The sequence below is a fragment of the Lytechinus pictus genome, chromosome 5 (genome assembly GCF_037042905.1).
Source record: "Lytechinus pictus isolate F3 Inbred chromosome 5, Lp3.0, whole genome shotgun sequence".
Taxonomy (NCBI): Eukaryota; Metazoa; Echinodermata; class Echinoidea; order Temnopleuroida; family Toxopneustidae; genus Lytechinus; species Lytechinus pictus.
This window is the reverse complement of record NC_087249.1, coordinates 54,924,754-54,942,293: the sequence shown is the minus strand read 5'-3', so window position 1 is coordinate 54,942,293 and position 17,540 is coordinate 54,924,754. Positions and strand designations below refer to the sequence as shown.

The following is a 17,540-nucleotide window of genomic DNA, read 5'->3' as shown; positions in this document are numbered from 1 at the left end:
TTAACATTGACCTGAAAATGACCTTTGACCTTATCATGTGACCTCCGACTGTAGTATAACATGCAGGTCCCCCAAGTCCATCTATCATCCAAGTTTGGTTGGAAAGCGACTTACGGTTGCGGAGTTAGGTGTCATAAGAGTCTTGCACGTAAACTTTAACGTTGACCTGAAAATGACCTTTGACCTTACCATGTGACCTCCGACTGCAGCATAACATGCAGGTCTCCCCAGTCCATCTACCATCCAAGTTTGGTTGAAAAGTGACTTACTGTTGCAGAGTTAGGTGTCATAAGAGTCTTGCATGTAAACTTTAACGTTGACCTGAAAATGACCTTTGACCTTGCCATGTGACCTCCAACTGCAGCATAAGATGCAGGTCCCCCAATTTCATCTACCATCCAAGTTTGGTTGAAAAGCAACTTACGGTTGTGGAGTTATGTGTCATTAGGTTTGTGACGGACGGACAACAGACGACGGACGGACCACATTTGGATCCCTAAGTCTCGCCTTCACCTCTGGTGGGCGAGACAAAATGGCATCATCCCTTAGAATTCTCATTTCGATCCCCGGTACCTAATAGATGCCTATGAATTCTGATATTCTTGTACTCACATGTGTTTGCCATGTATCATCTTCAATGTGTTTCTTGTTTGAGCTGGTGACTGTTTTGCTCTTGGAACTCATTGGAGGTGTGGCTAAGGAACTGGTCCAAGAGAGATCCGACTCCTCAGGTTCAGCACCAAGACTTCTTGACAACCTCTGGGGTGTAGACTGCTCAAAGAAAAGTAAACAATTAATAATACTCTATTAAAAGACAAGTTACAGAAGATAAATTTATAATTTGTGATTTTTAAATTTGAAACTTTTTTTGATTACAGATAACTATGCCGAAGTCTACCCTTTTTAAGTTGAAAAATCGCATATGTAGAAGCAATCCTTTGGACCAGATTATTCAAAACATATTTACACATGTATAAAGTAAATTTGAATTTTTCCTATTAAAAAGTCAAAAAAATTTTGGTGGTCCTAAATGATCCAACTTAGGCAGAGCTACCTAAATTTCTTGTTTCAAGCATGCATGTTCACATTGCTCACAAACACATACAATACAGTGATACATAAACATGACTGTGTTGCATTACCGGTATACCAAATATATTACATGTGAAGGCATGTACATGTACATGTAATTGCTTATTTATAGAACACACTAAGGTCTTGCATGATGAGATTGAAGCTTGTAACAATAGTGCAAGTTCCTTCATCAATTTTGTAATCAGAAAAAAGAGTTCTCTTGTATGTCAAAGAAAAGCTTTTTGTAGTGCTCCCCTTAAAAGTGTTAGAAGAGCTTTTTATTGCTCCTCTCATATAAAACCGAGTCCCTGACCTAGATTAATATCATACACTGATGTTTATTTTTCATGCCCTGTGCATTTGCCCATTCCAAAAGACCAGCAGATGAAATCTAATGTTTATATCTAGGACTCAATCTAAATTATTACAGCACACATGACACCAAAATTGTGCAGGAATCTCAATATTTAAATTCCAAAAGAGGTTACATCAGTTTAATTTCATAGGGATTATTCTTTTTTTATGAACATTATTCAAAAGAAAAAAATTCAAATGTGATTTTGCATTCCCATGTTGGTATATTATTTTAAGTTTATTACAATTAGAAACACTGCAATATAGGTGAAGTAAACAAAAAAATATTTCTCCGAATGGATAAAAGGGGACCCAACCCCATTTGGATATAAACCAAACTGGATCTAACCCTTTTGAAAATAAAGTACATTTTCTTGGCCATTCTTAATTAGTTTGTCATGTGAATTTCAATTTTCCTTGGCGTTACCTTCTAGAGTTACTATAAGTATATAGATTAAGGTAAATAACTGAAATTTGATGAAAAATAATGGATCTAACTTCTCTTGGAAAAAGGTTCTTCAAATATATTTTTCAAAGCACTACATAGTTTTTCAATGTATCTTTTAAGGTCTTATCTTAATTCACATAATGTTATAGCTCAACGTACCAAACGCTGTAGTGGAGTGCTGCAGGCCCGCTTGTCCCCTGCACCAAACAACGTGGATGGAGTCTTGAAAAGCTGCTTCATGAAGATAGGTGTGTCTTTGTTAGAAGTAGGGTTCCATGTTGGGAATGGACTAAACTGAACATCTGCTGGACCCCTCTCCCCTTCATCTTCTTCCTGTATTGTCTCTGCCAGTGGACCACTAGTTGGCTGGTGTGATGTGATGATTTGAGAATTGGGTGTTGTATGGATGCTGCTGGGAACTTCAAATTCAAGGAGAAAAGGATGATCAGTGAACACAATGTAACTTCTAATACAGATACTTGCATAAGTCTATTCAAGTATTAAATACTTTATAAGGCATCACAATTACATGTAAATATCTCAATGTTAAAAAGTATCATACCAACAGTTATTCCCAAAGCCCTTAACCCTTAGTCTATCATCTGTGTTTTATTCAACTTCTGGTGGGTGTTTCATAAAGATGACTTAACGCAAAACTGGTGACCCATTTCTGGTGACAATAATATACCACAAATTGTCTTTGGTGTTGACTAACTGTAAATGCAGTCATTTTATCAATTTTTCGCTTGGCGGCTTCAAAACATATTCAAGGGTTCTTGAATTCGCGCTGTACACTCCACAACGACAAAGTCACATTGCCATCAATAAACTTTACGAAATGGGAGCTACATGTAGACCACATCTTGATCCCTTGGGTAACAGAGGTGAACTTTTGGACCTTTCCAAGGTAGCAGGAGTACACCAGGGTATGTGGTTGGGTCCCCTCATCTTTCTGGTGATCATCAACGACGCACTCAGGGGAGCACCAGTCCCCACATAGAAATATGTTGATGACACGACTATAACTGAGAGTCGTCCCATCACCTCACCGGTAGTTCTCCATGGCGTTTTGAAATCTCTCCAAGAATGGTGTCATACCTCACATATGAAGTTAAACCCTTCAAATAACCAAGTCATGCATGTGTGTTTTGCCTGCCATCCTCCTCCAGTTGGAGCACTGGAGATAGATGGCGTACAAGTACCTGAGTGCCCAAGTGTCAAGTTTCTCGGAGCATAAATAGTTCAGGAAAATCTACAATGGAATGACCATATTCAGAACATCCTCTGTAAAGCTTCCAGGAAGATTCACATTCACCAGATCCTCAGGCATTATGAAGCGCCAATGAATGACTTGATTACTGCTTGAATACTGTTCCCCCGTACGGCACTCCTCACTATCTAACCAACAGTTAAAATTGTCAAATACCCTGAAGCGAATACAAAGTCGCTGCTTGAGAGTCATACTTCGAGAACGAGACAATTATGAATCCTACAGTGCTGCCGCCAAGCAATGTGGTTTAGATACACTGAGTGACAGATGGATTGACATGTGTGAGAGGTTCGCAAAGACGATATGTGAAAGGTTCCCCCAGTGGCTTCCATCTGACAATCAGAAACAATCTACGGCACAGTGAGCGTAACATAGAAATAAAATACACAACTAATAGGTACCGTAAGAGCTCGCTGCCATATTTGATCAGATTATTGAACAAGTAACTGAAGAAAAAAGGATATATACACTTTTCTCGAACCATGCTCAATCTTTTTACAGATGAGAACATCACAACGTTTCTTAAGATCTAGAGTAGGCCTAATTTCCTGTCAAAATATTTATATTCAATAATACTATCTTGTCTTAACAGACTTCATACACACGTCAATGTGCAATGATCTTTTTATGTCTGGAGATGCCACTTATTATCGTTTACTCATTTAATAATTTACAAATAATTTCTCAACATTTCTATTGCCTGTTCATGCTTATTAAACTTGTTATTAGATTTATCAACCTATTTAAATTCATCAAGATATTTATGTTCTACAACATGCCTGTTCATGGTCAATCTCTGCTTATTTTTTTTTGTTTTGTCAACATTTTGATCAAACTGACTAATTTTGATACATTTCGAGCATTTTTCCAAATTAAACGATCTATTAATGATGTAAACAGTTTAATGCTAAATTTTAAAGTGGAAAAAATGATACTGTAAACTATGTATACAACCCTCTTTTCTTTCTTTGATCGTTTCCTTGTCCCTCTCTGTTCTTATCCTATTCTTCCCTATAGCTCCATTAATTTTTTTCATCTCTTCTTACCCCCTCTTCCTGTTGCCTGGTATGGTATGGGGCCGAGCACGGGGTAGAGACTGGGGGGGGGAGGGGTTACGGCGATTTTAAAGTGCTTGGGATCAATTGACACACCTGAGTGATCGACAAGACGTCTTCTTGTGAATTAAGGCCAGATATTATACAGACATCAGACGTGTCAAACAGACCTAAACACTCACCAATCAAACAGTAAATGCAACTTTATTTTCAAGCAACATCATAATTCAAACACCGATCTGCCACTAACAAAAAAAATGATTGCACTGAAGAAAAAAAATTGCGATGCACGTTACAATCATGTTGAAGCATTTGAAAAGCTTGCTTGCTTAAATGTCACCCCTCTAGCGGTCAAATTATACAGTCTCCTTGCCAAAAGAATACATGAATTGAACCAGGTTCAAAACATACATTGAAATAGATACTCATAAATTAGCATTTTCTAATGCGCGCTCGCCGATCTTAGCGCGAAATCCACAAAAATTAATGTACTGCGAATATTTCTGAATTTACAGTACGGACCTTTGAAGAAAGAGTCACCAGATTCTGTCATTTGTAACTTATGAACAGCATTATGAAACACCCACCAGTTCTATGATGGAACTAAGACACAATGGAATTAAAATATTCAATAGAGATTATATTCTCACCTTTTCTGAACCTTTTCGGACGAACAAAAGAGGAAGCAGACTCTTCATCGGGAGGGTTGCATTCTGGGTAATCTTTGCACTGCTTACAAACAGGAGACGGCCTATCAGGAGTGAATAGCCCAGGAGTAGAAAAGATTTTGCTTTCTCGTTGACTTGCTTGAGGGGTCTTCAGAATGTCCTAGACATTTTGTAAATTATGTTTTTAAAAAAGATACATTATCTGACCAAATAATGATGATAAACTTTACCTTTGATAAGGTAAAAATGTATAGTGAAAAAAACTTTTCTGAGGATAATCATTTCAGAATCCACCCACCCAGAAAAGTTCACTAACAAAATATGAGGTACTCAGTACTTTTTCTCCAGCATTGTCAACACTGCTGTTTCTTTATACGCAGCACAATCATTACCAGGGGCTAATTATAAGGGAGAACAGGGGCCGTATTCTAAAAATTGTCTTAAGATAAATATTCTTGTATCTTTGGAGTTACAATAAAATCTGTATTCTGAAAATTCTTGTATCTTTTCTCGTAAATGTTCTTGTAACTTTCACTGAGCGCATATGATGTCAGAGCTACATTGATGCGCAAGTTAAAAACGGCGCCTAAATATCTATGTGCACAAGATAACATATCGAGATAAAAGGTATTCTGAAAATGTTCTTATCTTTGGGTTCTGTTAAATTCCTTGCAAAATACAAGAAAATTTACAAGAGGTAGGGGGCTATTGTAACTTAATTTTGAATGCAATTTTTCTCGGTCAAAAATAATTTCTTGCTGCATCCTGCAAGAACATCATGTTTTACTGCAGGAGACATTCCGAAGACATTACAGAGACGGATTGGTAAACTTTTCAGCAATTAAAAATTGGTATTCGAGATGATGAATCTTTTCAAGAAAACATGACCACATGTATTTTTAGCATAGTAACACACATAAGCATCAAGGGCACAAGGGAAATACGCATCATGTCAACAATGCGCTTATAATAACTTTCAGAAGAGACACTTATATGGTTGGCCTAAGCATATAAAAACTTTAATGACTGGTTTATGATAGAATATTGGGCATGCCATAGATAAAATAGGGGACGTCCTTTCAGAGCTAAGACAATTTTCAGAATACCGATTTAAGAGAATTTTAGCGAGCTGTTATCTTGCTGAGTTACAAGAAAAGTTAAGACAATTTTCAGAATACCACCCCAGGACTCTGTCTCACAAATAGCTCTACATAGTAATGATAGTATGATTGAGTTAGTATGACATCATAGATTTCAACTATGGAAGGCTAGCAATGCCATTATCTTATGCATTCATGGACAGCATGTCCTGTGAAGTTTGCTCTAAATATTATGTGATTGCTTTGCCTTCTGTTCATGAGGGAAAATATCATACACATATTGTACATGTAGTTCCACATGTACTTAGACTATCATGTACATGTAGTTGTTCAAACTGTGTAACATCAACTGTAAACTATGATCTTTCAAAGTAAAAAAAAAAACGGAGGAAATATTTCTAATTCTCTTGATAGTTTTAAAAATGATAAAAAGAATTGAAAGGAAATCTGGAAAATAGATGGGCATTTCCTGGATGTATAGTAAGGACATGAAATGTAAAATTTCAGCAACTTTTTGGGAAGGTATTCTTTTCAAACGGTTGTCAAAATAAGAAACCTTTTACACTTGTGACAAGTAAATATCGTTTGTTGTACAATCACTCTTTTTGATCATCCCAAATCCCATGAAGATGATTCTCACCTCTTTTTTCCATTTTGTTTCATCATTAGATGTCCATCTTCCACTGTCAAACCAGCTGGTATCTATTTCACCAAGTGAACTACAGAGGGAGCTCTCTTCAAAAAGGGATGCCAGTGACGAGTTAGAATGTGCAGAGTGTTGAACCGGTATGAAATCTGAAATGTTATCATTGTTCAAACAACTATAATTGCACACCATGTATAAAATGTTTTATACAATAAAAAGCTTGATAGTACAAACCTAAGCAGCGTAACAAACCTGCATGTATTACAATGAAGAGCAGTGAGTTGACACAACATGAGAGAGACAAATAAGCCAAGGAAATTCCAATGGCTTGCCAAAAGTCAATAGCAGCTGTGACGAAATAATATCACATGGTTTCAGGCCCCCCCAAAAAAAAAAAAAAATTCCTTTTTTTATTTTTTTATTTCAGAGGCTACTTTTCACTATCGACTGCATAAATCTGCAACATTGATGCAATAACACTCTGATGAACGGAGATTTCCAGGGCTCATTTTTTAGTTTCCAGGGCACTTTTTAGTCTTTCGAGGCTACATGTAAATCGCCACCAGCCCCAGTGTAATTTTTTCCCTGCCTGGATTTATTCTACATTCAGGCTTGAAAAGTACATGATCAAGACACTCAAACTTCTAAATTAAATGTATATCAAATCAAATAAAGAAGAAATAAATTATTGGACACATGTACAGAGAAACGTACCATGGGTAAACTGCAGTGGTCTGTGTCTGAGTCTTGTGTGTTTCTTGCATCCTTGGCTGATGAATCTAGACTGGGAGCTTTTGGGTGTACATGTAGATTCCATCATGTCAGCTAACATTGACAGTCATTATCTATTGATGAACAGGGGAAGCCAAGATAATGAAATAAAGTCAAGGTTGAAAAACACTATTTTTTCTGGTCCCATGTGTTACCGATGAATATATTACCATATCTTAATTATAAAATGAATCATCTCATTTTTTTTTTCATGTTTTAGGTCCTTGGCATCTACATGTACTAGATTATACCCAAGAACTACATGGTTTAATCACGGGATTTGTAAAAAAAAAACAAGGCATACGCAATGTGTCTCGCCCACTTGTGAAAATAAACAGAAATATCGCGATTTGCATGGGCACAGAACAGAATTGTATCAAAGTTCATTGCGAAATAACTGGGGTTGAATAACATTTGTCTTCTTCTTCATCTGGTAACAGTACAGGCCAGTCTGGTGTATTGCCGTAAGAATCTGGCATAAATTTAAACTTTAATGTTGACCTAAAATTACCTTTTGACCTTACCATGTGACCTCTGACTGCAGCATAACATGCAGGTTCCCTAAGTACATCAACAACCCAGGTTTCTTTGGTGAAAAGTGACTTTCGGTTGTGGAGTTGTAGGTCTTAAGAGAGTCTTGCATGTAAACTTTAATGTTGACCTGAAATTGACCTTTGTCTTTGAACTCCAGCTGCAGCATAACATGCACGTTCCCTAAGTACATCTACTATCTAAGTTTGGATGAAAAGTGACTTATGGTTGCAGAGTTATGTGTCATAAGAGTCTTGCAAGTAAACTTTAACCTTGACCTGAAAAATGCTTGCATCGGCCGATAAATATCATGAATCTTTACCTCAATGCTAAGATTCATGATATTTATCAGCCAATACAAGGTTTTTTTAATCTGAATTAAGCACTGGGTCCAAATGATATTGTAGCCCATTTACATTTAAGTTTGGGCTCAAAACCCAAAATTTTAACATGTTTAAAGAAAATGTGTATTTTTTAGCGCCTTTATCGTTGGCAAAATACTTGGTGCGTGTAGTGCAATGGCATCCCGTCCCTGGCTCCGTGGAGAGGAGATCAAGCACGTCAGTGATATGACATTCTCTATTAAAGTTTAACCCAAAGTACGGTTACGAGCCTCCCTGGCTACCCCCTCCCCCCCCCCCCCCACAAAATTTGAACAAGGAATTCATTAAATTGGATACATACCCAAAATATACTATATTCCATTATATAATTATGGAAGTCGACATTTGTCTTGATTAGTGAATTTCGCTTGTCATCATCATCAGCTATCAGAGTCAGAAGGCGAACTAAGCGTAAGGGTATGGTATTTAAAGGGCTAAGCCTAAGGCGCAAGAGAGATCACAGGCGCCCTTATCTAGGTATGTGCGAGTGCCGTCGCATCGCGAGCGCTGGTTTTGGCTGCACCGGTTTTGCACAGGTTTTGCTACAAGTGGCATCGCCTCTGTCTGGCCGGCTCCTAAAAAATAGGGTTTAATGCAAATGCGCACATAGTGGCATGTGCCTTTTTTCAGATAGTCGACGATGTGCACTTTCTGTATATAAGTTTTAATATTACCCTTTTTACAGATGCCAAATTGTTATTGCTAACCCCGGATAAGGAATGCTTGCTTATCTATTTATTTTTATCGTTCTTTTTTATTTTTTGTTATTTTTTTTTTCTTCTTTCATTATTTGGAGACTGGATTTGCTTTGGAAAGGGGAATATCTTAAATGTTGATTTTTTATTAGAATGCAAGGACTATGTTGTTTATTTTGTTGTTGTTGTTTATTTATTTAAAAAATAAACTCAGAGGAAAGAATATTTCATTTCCAGATGGGTCTAAGTCCTGTATTTATGATTTTTTTTCTCTCTCTATTTTATTAATTTTATTATCTTTTTTTATTTCCTTTTTTTTTTCCTTAGGGGTGCAGGTGGGGGTTGTGTTTTAAACTGGAAAATGGGGATGGGATTGGTACAAGTTTTGTGTCACTTTTGTTTCTCTTGTTTTTCGAGTGTTTGTTTGGAGCTTTGATGTCTGTTTTTGTTGTTGTTTAGAGCTTTGATATCTGTTTTTTTCCTGGTTGTTTTTTTTTCTTTGTTTTGAAAGAAATAGACCACTCTTTTCTTTTCCTTTTTGCTTCAACTAATAATTTGGTGCCTTTCAAGTCTATCCATAGGGAGATTGGTAAGTTCTTTTCTACAAAATCTTGCTATATTTTTTTTGTTATGTTTCATAATAATATGGAAGTATTGTATTTAATGTGTTCATTTATGTGCAGTGATTTCATTCTAGAATCTGAATTTATTTATTTTTCTTTAAAGATAGCTCAAACAGGGCCTTTGTTATACAATGTATGTCTACAAATATGCATTGAAAACTGATAGAATATATTAAAGCTTGATTTTTATCCTTCTTGATACTTCTAATAAATTGCATACAATGCTTCATACATATTTCACACTCAGCTGCTCATCCCTCCTAAAAAAATTGTAATCAAATGTCCATTGTCTCTAAAATCAAGAGTTACATATTATACATGTATAACAAATTGTTGAAACAATAGAATACATAAGGAATTGGTAAAACAATCAAATATATCAGAAAATAGCACACTTGTATTTTTATTTGGTCATACAAAGCACAAAAGGAATAATTTTCATATGTAAAAAAAGACCCCCGTACATACATATACTAAAGTTGAAAAAGATATTGTAATTTATATCAGAAAAACAAAGAAATACATTAGAAATTACAAAAACAATACTTTAAACAATCTTCCATTTAGGAAATTATCTACAAGATGCTGTTTTGATGCCAACTAAATTATATACATTATCTATCATGATCACCTTCATTTGGCAAAAAAAGAGGCGAGTAATTGTTATTTTACGTAATTTGCATAATTAATTAAAATTAATTAGAAGAAATTATTTTACACATATTAAACAGAAAAATTACAAAGTGACATAACAAATCAATTGAGCTTTTTTTCACCTTTCCATTGATACAGGTAAGAGTTCCATATGCACCCCCACCAAAAATAACAAAAGATTGTTGAGACTTCCGGTTCGTTCACTTCAGATTTTTCTATCATTTTTTTACTGTTGCTTACCTTAGTTGGGACTCGAACTCACCTCGATTCATCTGCAGTCAAGACCGTCCCCCTATGCTAGCGAGAAGCGCTGATAGTGATACCGGAAGGGGTACTATTTTAACGATTATCAGCTGATAGTTCGACTAGTCTTGACTCACAGACCCTTTACTGACTAAATAAACCGATGTCTATGGACAATTACACGTACTAGATCCTGCTTGAAATTTGACGGAATAAAGCGATATTTTGGTATGTATTTCCACTCCCCCATCATATATGTTCTATATTCTAGGGCTAGATATATTATTATGAACCTTCTCCTTGTTTTTATTTCCAATTTTAGTGGGGGGTGCATACGGAACTCTTACCCTAAATTACTTCAAAGGGCTCAAAAACAAAGAAGTTAGAGCCTGTTGAAGACTTGGGTTCAAAATGGTTACAAAAATCGGTTTTGTATTCCATTGACTTTTGTCAATGGACATGTCAATAGTAGTGTCAGTAAGACAGTATCATCAATGACCACAAATTTGGATGAATATGCGCGACTTAAACAGGAATAACTTATTATATTAGTTCTTGCCTTCTTGGTATCATTTGAAAGGTCTTTTTAAGAGCTTTCAAATGATACCAAATTTATTGATATTTAATGATTTTCATTTTTTTGTCACATACCTACCTTTAAATCGTTATCAATAACAATTAACATATTCGGGCACTCTAAAGTTTCCGCCCCGGCAGAGTCGGCTGATCCGATGAGAGTCCACTGTTGGCCACCAGCACTTGCAAGTTGCACCCTCGGGTAAAATTTACGTCAAAGTTAACTTAGAATGATACTGGCTATCCCAATTCCTCGAGAGAACAAATTGGCACCAAACGCCATTCATATCCTGTACTCGCAGATTCTACACTTTTCCCATTCAAATAATGAATGGCACGTTAATCAAACCTATTGACAAACACTTCAGTCGAGTCTGGCAAGGCTCCAGATCAAATGTGGCGCCGATGAAGTATGGCACGCCAAGTGTCGTAGGCCCAACGTTATAGTTACAGATCAAAAACAAATTTCACGAAACTGAATAAAAAATTTCCCGAAATACAGAATTTTCTTGAATCTTCAAGCTCAATTTTAAACAATAATCTGACAAGAATAGAGCGAGCCTGAACTTGGCCCAATCGACAAAATCAAGAAATTATTGTTCTCACACTATGTATTGGGAACAAAGCAAGTTACTAACCATATGCTAACCCAAGCGCGGAGCGCGAGGAGAAAATTTTGAGCTTGCTTGCTTGCTTGCTTGCTTGATTGATTGATTGATTGATTGATTGATTGATTGATTGATTGATTGATTGATTGATTGCTTGTTTGATTGATTGATTGATTGATTGATTGATTGATTGATTGATTGATTGATTGATTGATTGATTGATTGATTGATTGATTGATTGATTGATTGATTGATTGATTGACCACAACATAAGCCTATACAGTAGCATTAAAGAAACTTGCACAGGATCCCTCGAAAGCTCGAAAGCTTATTTCCAGTCAGGGTTCCTCGACATATTGCATAGAATTACGAATTTACGATAATAAAATTTAACATTATACCATTTACACAAAGAAAAAAAATCAGAATTTACTATTAGCAATGAATAAGATATAGCTATAATATACAAGGAGAATATAAAGAAGAAAAGAAGAAAAAGGAGAAGGAGAAGAAGACAAAGAAGGAGAAGAGGAAGAAGAAGAAGAAGAAAAGGAAGAAGAAGAAGAAGAAGCAGAAGAAGAAGAAGATGGAGAAGAAGAAAAAAAGAAGGGGAAAAAGAGAGGAGAAAAGGAAAAGCGAAGAGAGGAAAGGGAAGAAAGGTAGATTTGTGGGTTTTTCTTTTTATTCTTTTTTTTTTCTCAAAAAAGAAACTCCTTCACTCTTGCTCTAAATCTATATACCGGTATATGAATTTTGCTTCCGCGCTGCGCGCGGTTAAATGACAATATTGCAGTTCTCCTTTGTTTCCCTCACCCTTTCTCTAACCCTGTTTTCCCACCTCAGCTATATGTGTTTCTTGCCAGTTAAAGTTCAAATTTATACATTAGGGCATGGAATTAGAGTAAGGTTAGGCCGAAGTATATGAATTTATCTTTTTTTTTAATTGATCGCGCAACTTCTGGTCGGGTCGGCTCTGGGCGGGTAAAATCTTTATCTCAATTTCTGCCGTCACCTCCATATAGGCAACTTCTCCCGCTTTTCAGCTTATTACTAAACAACCATAATTTGGGGGCAAACATGTTCCTAATTTAAAAAGAGGAAGGTATAAAATTTGTGTCGTATTAAATAAAAAAAAAGTACAATATTTTTTTATCAATTTCTATTCAACTTCATGTCATTTCCCTGCACATTCATCTCCTGTCCTGTTTTGCGCCCTCAGTTTGAAAGTGAAGCGCATCATGATAAGTGAAAGAAATTATACATCATCGTGTTTTATATAATTTCAATAATTACAGAAGTTTCAACTTTTTGCGCACTATTTTCCTTGTAATGAAGTTCAATAATCTTAGAAAATTAATTGAATTAGAGCTGATGGGGGTATTAGAGATATCTGCATTTGATGAAACGTCCGCCCGTTTGAAATTCCAGAGTTTCATTGCTCTGAGCGGGGAGGAATATCTAATTCCTCCCGGCATATATCCTTCTTCTCCTCTGTTTTGCGAGTTAAGATATGCACCGTCGCTAAATTGTTTGTAATCAAATCTGATCTTTCCAATGGAAGTATTCAATATAACTTAGAAAATAACCTTTTCTCGGGACCATTTTCTGTGCAAAAAATTTAAAAAACGCTTTAGCTTCCGCGCGAAGCGCGGGGTTAATATCATTTTAATTTCCTCCATTATATCCCTTTTTTGTTCGTTTTACAATCACTTTTGAAAACAAGGTTCAAAATCACAATATATTCAAATGAATTGGAGCTGATATATGTACTAGAGACAAGGGAGGCGGCTCCTTTTTATTTCAATTTATGAAACACCGAAAGCTTCGCGCTTCGCAAAGGAGGGGGAAACTCTCCCTCCCTGCACCCACCCCCTAGGGAGCGCGCTTCGCGCGCTCTGTAAGTGTTGGCACGCTTCGCGTGCATTTACCGCCCCCTCCAAAATGAAATCCTGGCTACGCGGTTGGAGAAAATAACATCCAGAACATGGCCAGTATTTAGGCTAAGTCAACCGTATCATTTGCATCTTCTCTTTGACTCTCTAGTAATAGATTTTCTTTAAATTTCCTCTTAAAATTGAAAAAAAAATATTCCCTTTAGGTCATTGGGAAATGGGAATTCCAGTGTTTTACAGCATTGTAGGCCAATAATAAAATAAGTTACCAATACTACCCGGGATACTACCTACCCTTTCCGGTAAGCAGAATTAAGTTGAAATAGTTGTTTCTTGTATTATAGTTATGTAAGTCGGTACTAGACGTTTGATCCACTATAATGATTCGATCTATTGTGATAGATTGTTTTGCACGTGGTGCAAAATAAGCTGTTTTGATCTTTGTTGACTTTAAGAAAACCTAGATAGAGAGTTCGGTGTAGCCAACATGGGTTCTGGGACCAGAACAGTTAATGAATTTAATCATTTTATTATGTATACTTTTCAACTTCTTTTGATCGGATTTGCTTATATGCCACTATACTAGGGTTTGAGGGTTTGCAAATAAACTCTGAATAAGAGCAAAACAGAGAATGCGTCTTGCTTTCGGATTCATACAACTTGATACCTGTACAGAAATTTCAGACGGGCAATCGCCTTTTTTACGATTGATTCTATTAATGATGAAAATGAAACGGAGTTGGTCAGCTCAATGCCTAATACTTGACAATTTTTTTCCTCTGAATTATTTTATTATTTTATGTCACTTCAAATTCAAATAACGTTTTATAACTACTTTTAAAACAAAACAGAATGCTTTCGGTTTTGCCTAAGTGTAAAAATAACCTTTTATCAGTCATCCAATCGACACACGTAGAAAGCTGTTCGCTAAGTTTTTCTCAACAAATTTTGGGTTGGAATTTGAACATAGTAGTACTCTGTCATCTACATACAACAATAGTTTACAGTCAGCTTTTATACAGATAGACATTGTAATTGATACAAGTTGAAAATAGAATTGGCCTAGGATGCTTCCCTGGGGAACACCACACGTTATAAGCATAATTTGGAACGAATATCTCGGATAGCCATTACTTGATGTCGATTCAACAAGTAGGATTTGACCCATTATTTCTATTTTTCAATAAGATATTATGATTAACTGTATCAAAAGCTTTTTAAAGATGCATCCCAACGAATTATCCCATTATAAATAATAGTTCTCAGATAATCATTCAAGTGAATAAGGCATGTCTCAGTCGAATAGTCATGTCGAAAACCAGACTGATATTCGTAAATTATATCATTTTCCTTAAAATATTTTTCGATCTGAACACATACAGTCTTTCTATAATTTTGGATACTATGCTTAAAACACTGATCGATAGGTCTGTACGTAGTTCACGTACGTGAATCCCTCCAACTCAGTGTAAAAAGTGGGCGGAGCTTAATCGGATTTTCGGGCCTAGCAACCCTGTTAGCAACGCCTGTTAGCATCGTTTGGCTCAATCTCCATAATGTCTGCGATATTAAAATCCTACGAACTGATGGAATTATTCAAATTTAGTAAGGCTATGAATGTTTATCATTTACACTGACTATCGGTGTACAAACTCATACCGAATTTAAAGGCAATTGCCGGTTATATTACGAATTATCAGTCATTTTGATGAGTGATACAAAGTGCCAAAATTTATGAAAATATAGCGTAAATTTTATATAGCATTTCAAAATCCTTATTTTCAATATCCCCATAATTTTTTGTTGTTTTAAAAAATATCTTATTACATTTACCAGAATTTTCCCGACCTGATAACGTTAATAGATTACTGTTTCTCGGCTTTATGAGGAAATGCCAGACCTTCAAAATCAGGTTAATTTTTGTTATAATTATTTCTAACAGAAAATTGTTAGATTCGAACTACTATACCAACTGTACGCCCGAAGGAGGGTTATCATCTCGTATTGTTGTGCAAATGATACATAACAATTCATTTCAGGAGTGTAGTAATCCATGTTAGATAATCTTTTTCACGATGAGTTTTGTAATGAAGAGAAAAAATCAAGTTCATTCTTGGCACGCGAGCCGCAGAATGATAAATTTTAGCGTGCGCAGACGGGGCTGATCCCTAGTGTGTCGGACGGGATTATCTAGTCCCATACTGGTCATGCTGGTTTCGGGTGGTATATTCCACGTACCTTTTCCCCTTGCGATGACCACTGTCCAGTTTTATAGTGCTTAATACTGATACTTAATCTGTGAAATGAATAGTTTACCGATATCTAAAAATGCTCTAATATACCTGACACATGAATGATTTCATTTTCGAGAATCATTATTTCTTTCGACCTGCATGAATCACAAAAAGTCAATCTTATAGGTAAAGAATGTGTATATTGACTGTATATACTCTAGTTAAAAATGAAAGAATTGTCAAGGCTTGGGAAATATCGTGTTAAGTTTGCCCAATTCAATTCAATTCAATTCAAATAAACATTTATTTTCTTCCATTTCAAAACACTTTTCATAAACATTAGTTCATACAAAAATCAAATTGTTATGAGGAATATAAATATGTACATGTTTGGTATAAAGAAGAAGGCGTATACCCTAAAAGCCGAGGCTTGTGACGGGATACGCCTATAGACAGAAATACAATACAAAAGAAATGGCAGAGAAAAGAAGAGAAGGAAATGGAACGAGAGAGGGAGACGTGAGCGGGAGGCGGGCATGAATTACTGTATAAAATAGAATGCTCAACAAATGTATCAGTGGGGGCAAAATATAAATGCCGCAACAACAATTGTCCATGGTTCATGTTAACTTAAAGTCAAAAGGAAACGTAAGTTGAAAAATATTCATATATAAAATGACAGAAGAAGTTTTTTCATTTTATACTTAAAGCTACTTGACGATAGAGATTGTTTTATGTAATCCGGTATTTCGTTCCATATTTTGGGGCCAGTATAACGAATGTTGTGTTGAAAGATTATTTTTCTATGTTTGGGAATGAATATTTGATTATTTGAGCGGGTATCAAAATTATGTATGTTGGAAACATGCGTAAACAAATCACGAAATTTGTGTGGAATTTGAGAATTTAAACACCTGTAGAGAAACTGACATTGTCGAAGTTTATTGATGTCGTCTAATTTCAACAATTTTAGGGAATGAAACAAATTTTTAGTATTTGCTAGTGGTATATTGTAATCTGGAGAAATAATACGCACAATTTTATTTTGAAGGGAACATAATTTCTTAAGATGTGTTTGGTATGTGTTCGCCCAGACCAAATTACAGTAATAAAAATATGGCAGGATTAAAGAGCAATATAATGTACGCAATACAGTTTTAGGCAAGTAAAAACTTAGGCGATGTATTATTCCAATATTTTTTGCAACTTTGTTCTCAATTTCATTTATGTGATGTATCCATGTTAAATTACTATCAATAATAACGCCAAGAAACCTTGTATTTTCAACTCTGGGAATAATTTGGTTGTTAAGTTTTACCACTACATGATTAAAATCAATACGCCTTGTGGAGTTACGGAATATAATGTAATTGCATTTTTTATAGTTAATGGTAAGCTTGTTTGCACAAAACCATTTACAAACATTTGTTAGTTCAGTATTTACAGTTTCACACAAGTGATGAAGATTTCTATCAGAATAAACAATATTGGTATCGTCGGCGTACATGATAAAGGAAAGGAGATTAGACGAACGATAAATGTCATTAATAAATATAATAAACAAAAGTGGGCCAAGCAATGACCCTTGTGGTACTCCACATTTAATTGTCTTAAATTCAGACTGAACGGAGTTATAAACGGTGCATTGTTTCCGATTTGAGAGGTAACTAGAAAAAAGGTCGAGGGCAGTTCCACGAATACCATAGTTAGTTAGT

General features: G+C 35.7%; 1 protein-coding gene across 2 annotated transcripts in view; it reads right to left on the bottom strand.

Annotated features, from left to right (window-relative positions):
- Positions 1 to 11,505, bottom strand: part of LOC135154073 (uncharacterized) — a 43,109-nt gene extending 31,604 nt beyond the window's left edge. For both annotated transcript variants that reach the window (XM_064099267.1, XM_064099268.1), the window contains exons 1-6: positions 11,171 to 11,505; positions 7,330 to 7,460; positions 6,610 to 6,764; positions 4,852 to 5,029; positions 2,036 to 2,295; positions 613 to 771 (exon numbers count right to left, since the gene is read on the bottom strand). In XM_064099267.1, the coding sequence (XP_063955337.1) occupies positions 613 to 771; positions 2,036 to 2,295; positions 4,852 to 5,029; positions 6,610 to 6,764; positions 7,330 to 7,447 (870 nt within the window). In that variant the 5' untranslated portion in view covers positions 7,448 to 7,460; positions 11,171 to 11,505. The remainder of the gene's footprint in view (positions 1 to 612; positions 772 to 2,035; positions 2,296 to 4,851; positions 5,030 to 6,609; positions 6,765 to 7,329; positions 7,461 to 11,170) is intronic.
- Between the last annotated feature and the right edge of the window lie 6,035 nt (positions 11,506 to 17,540).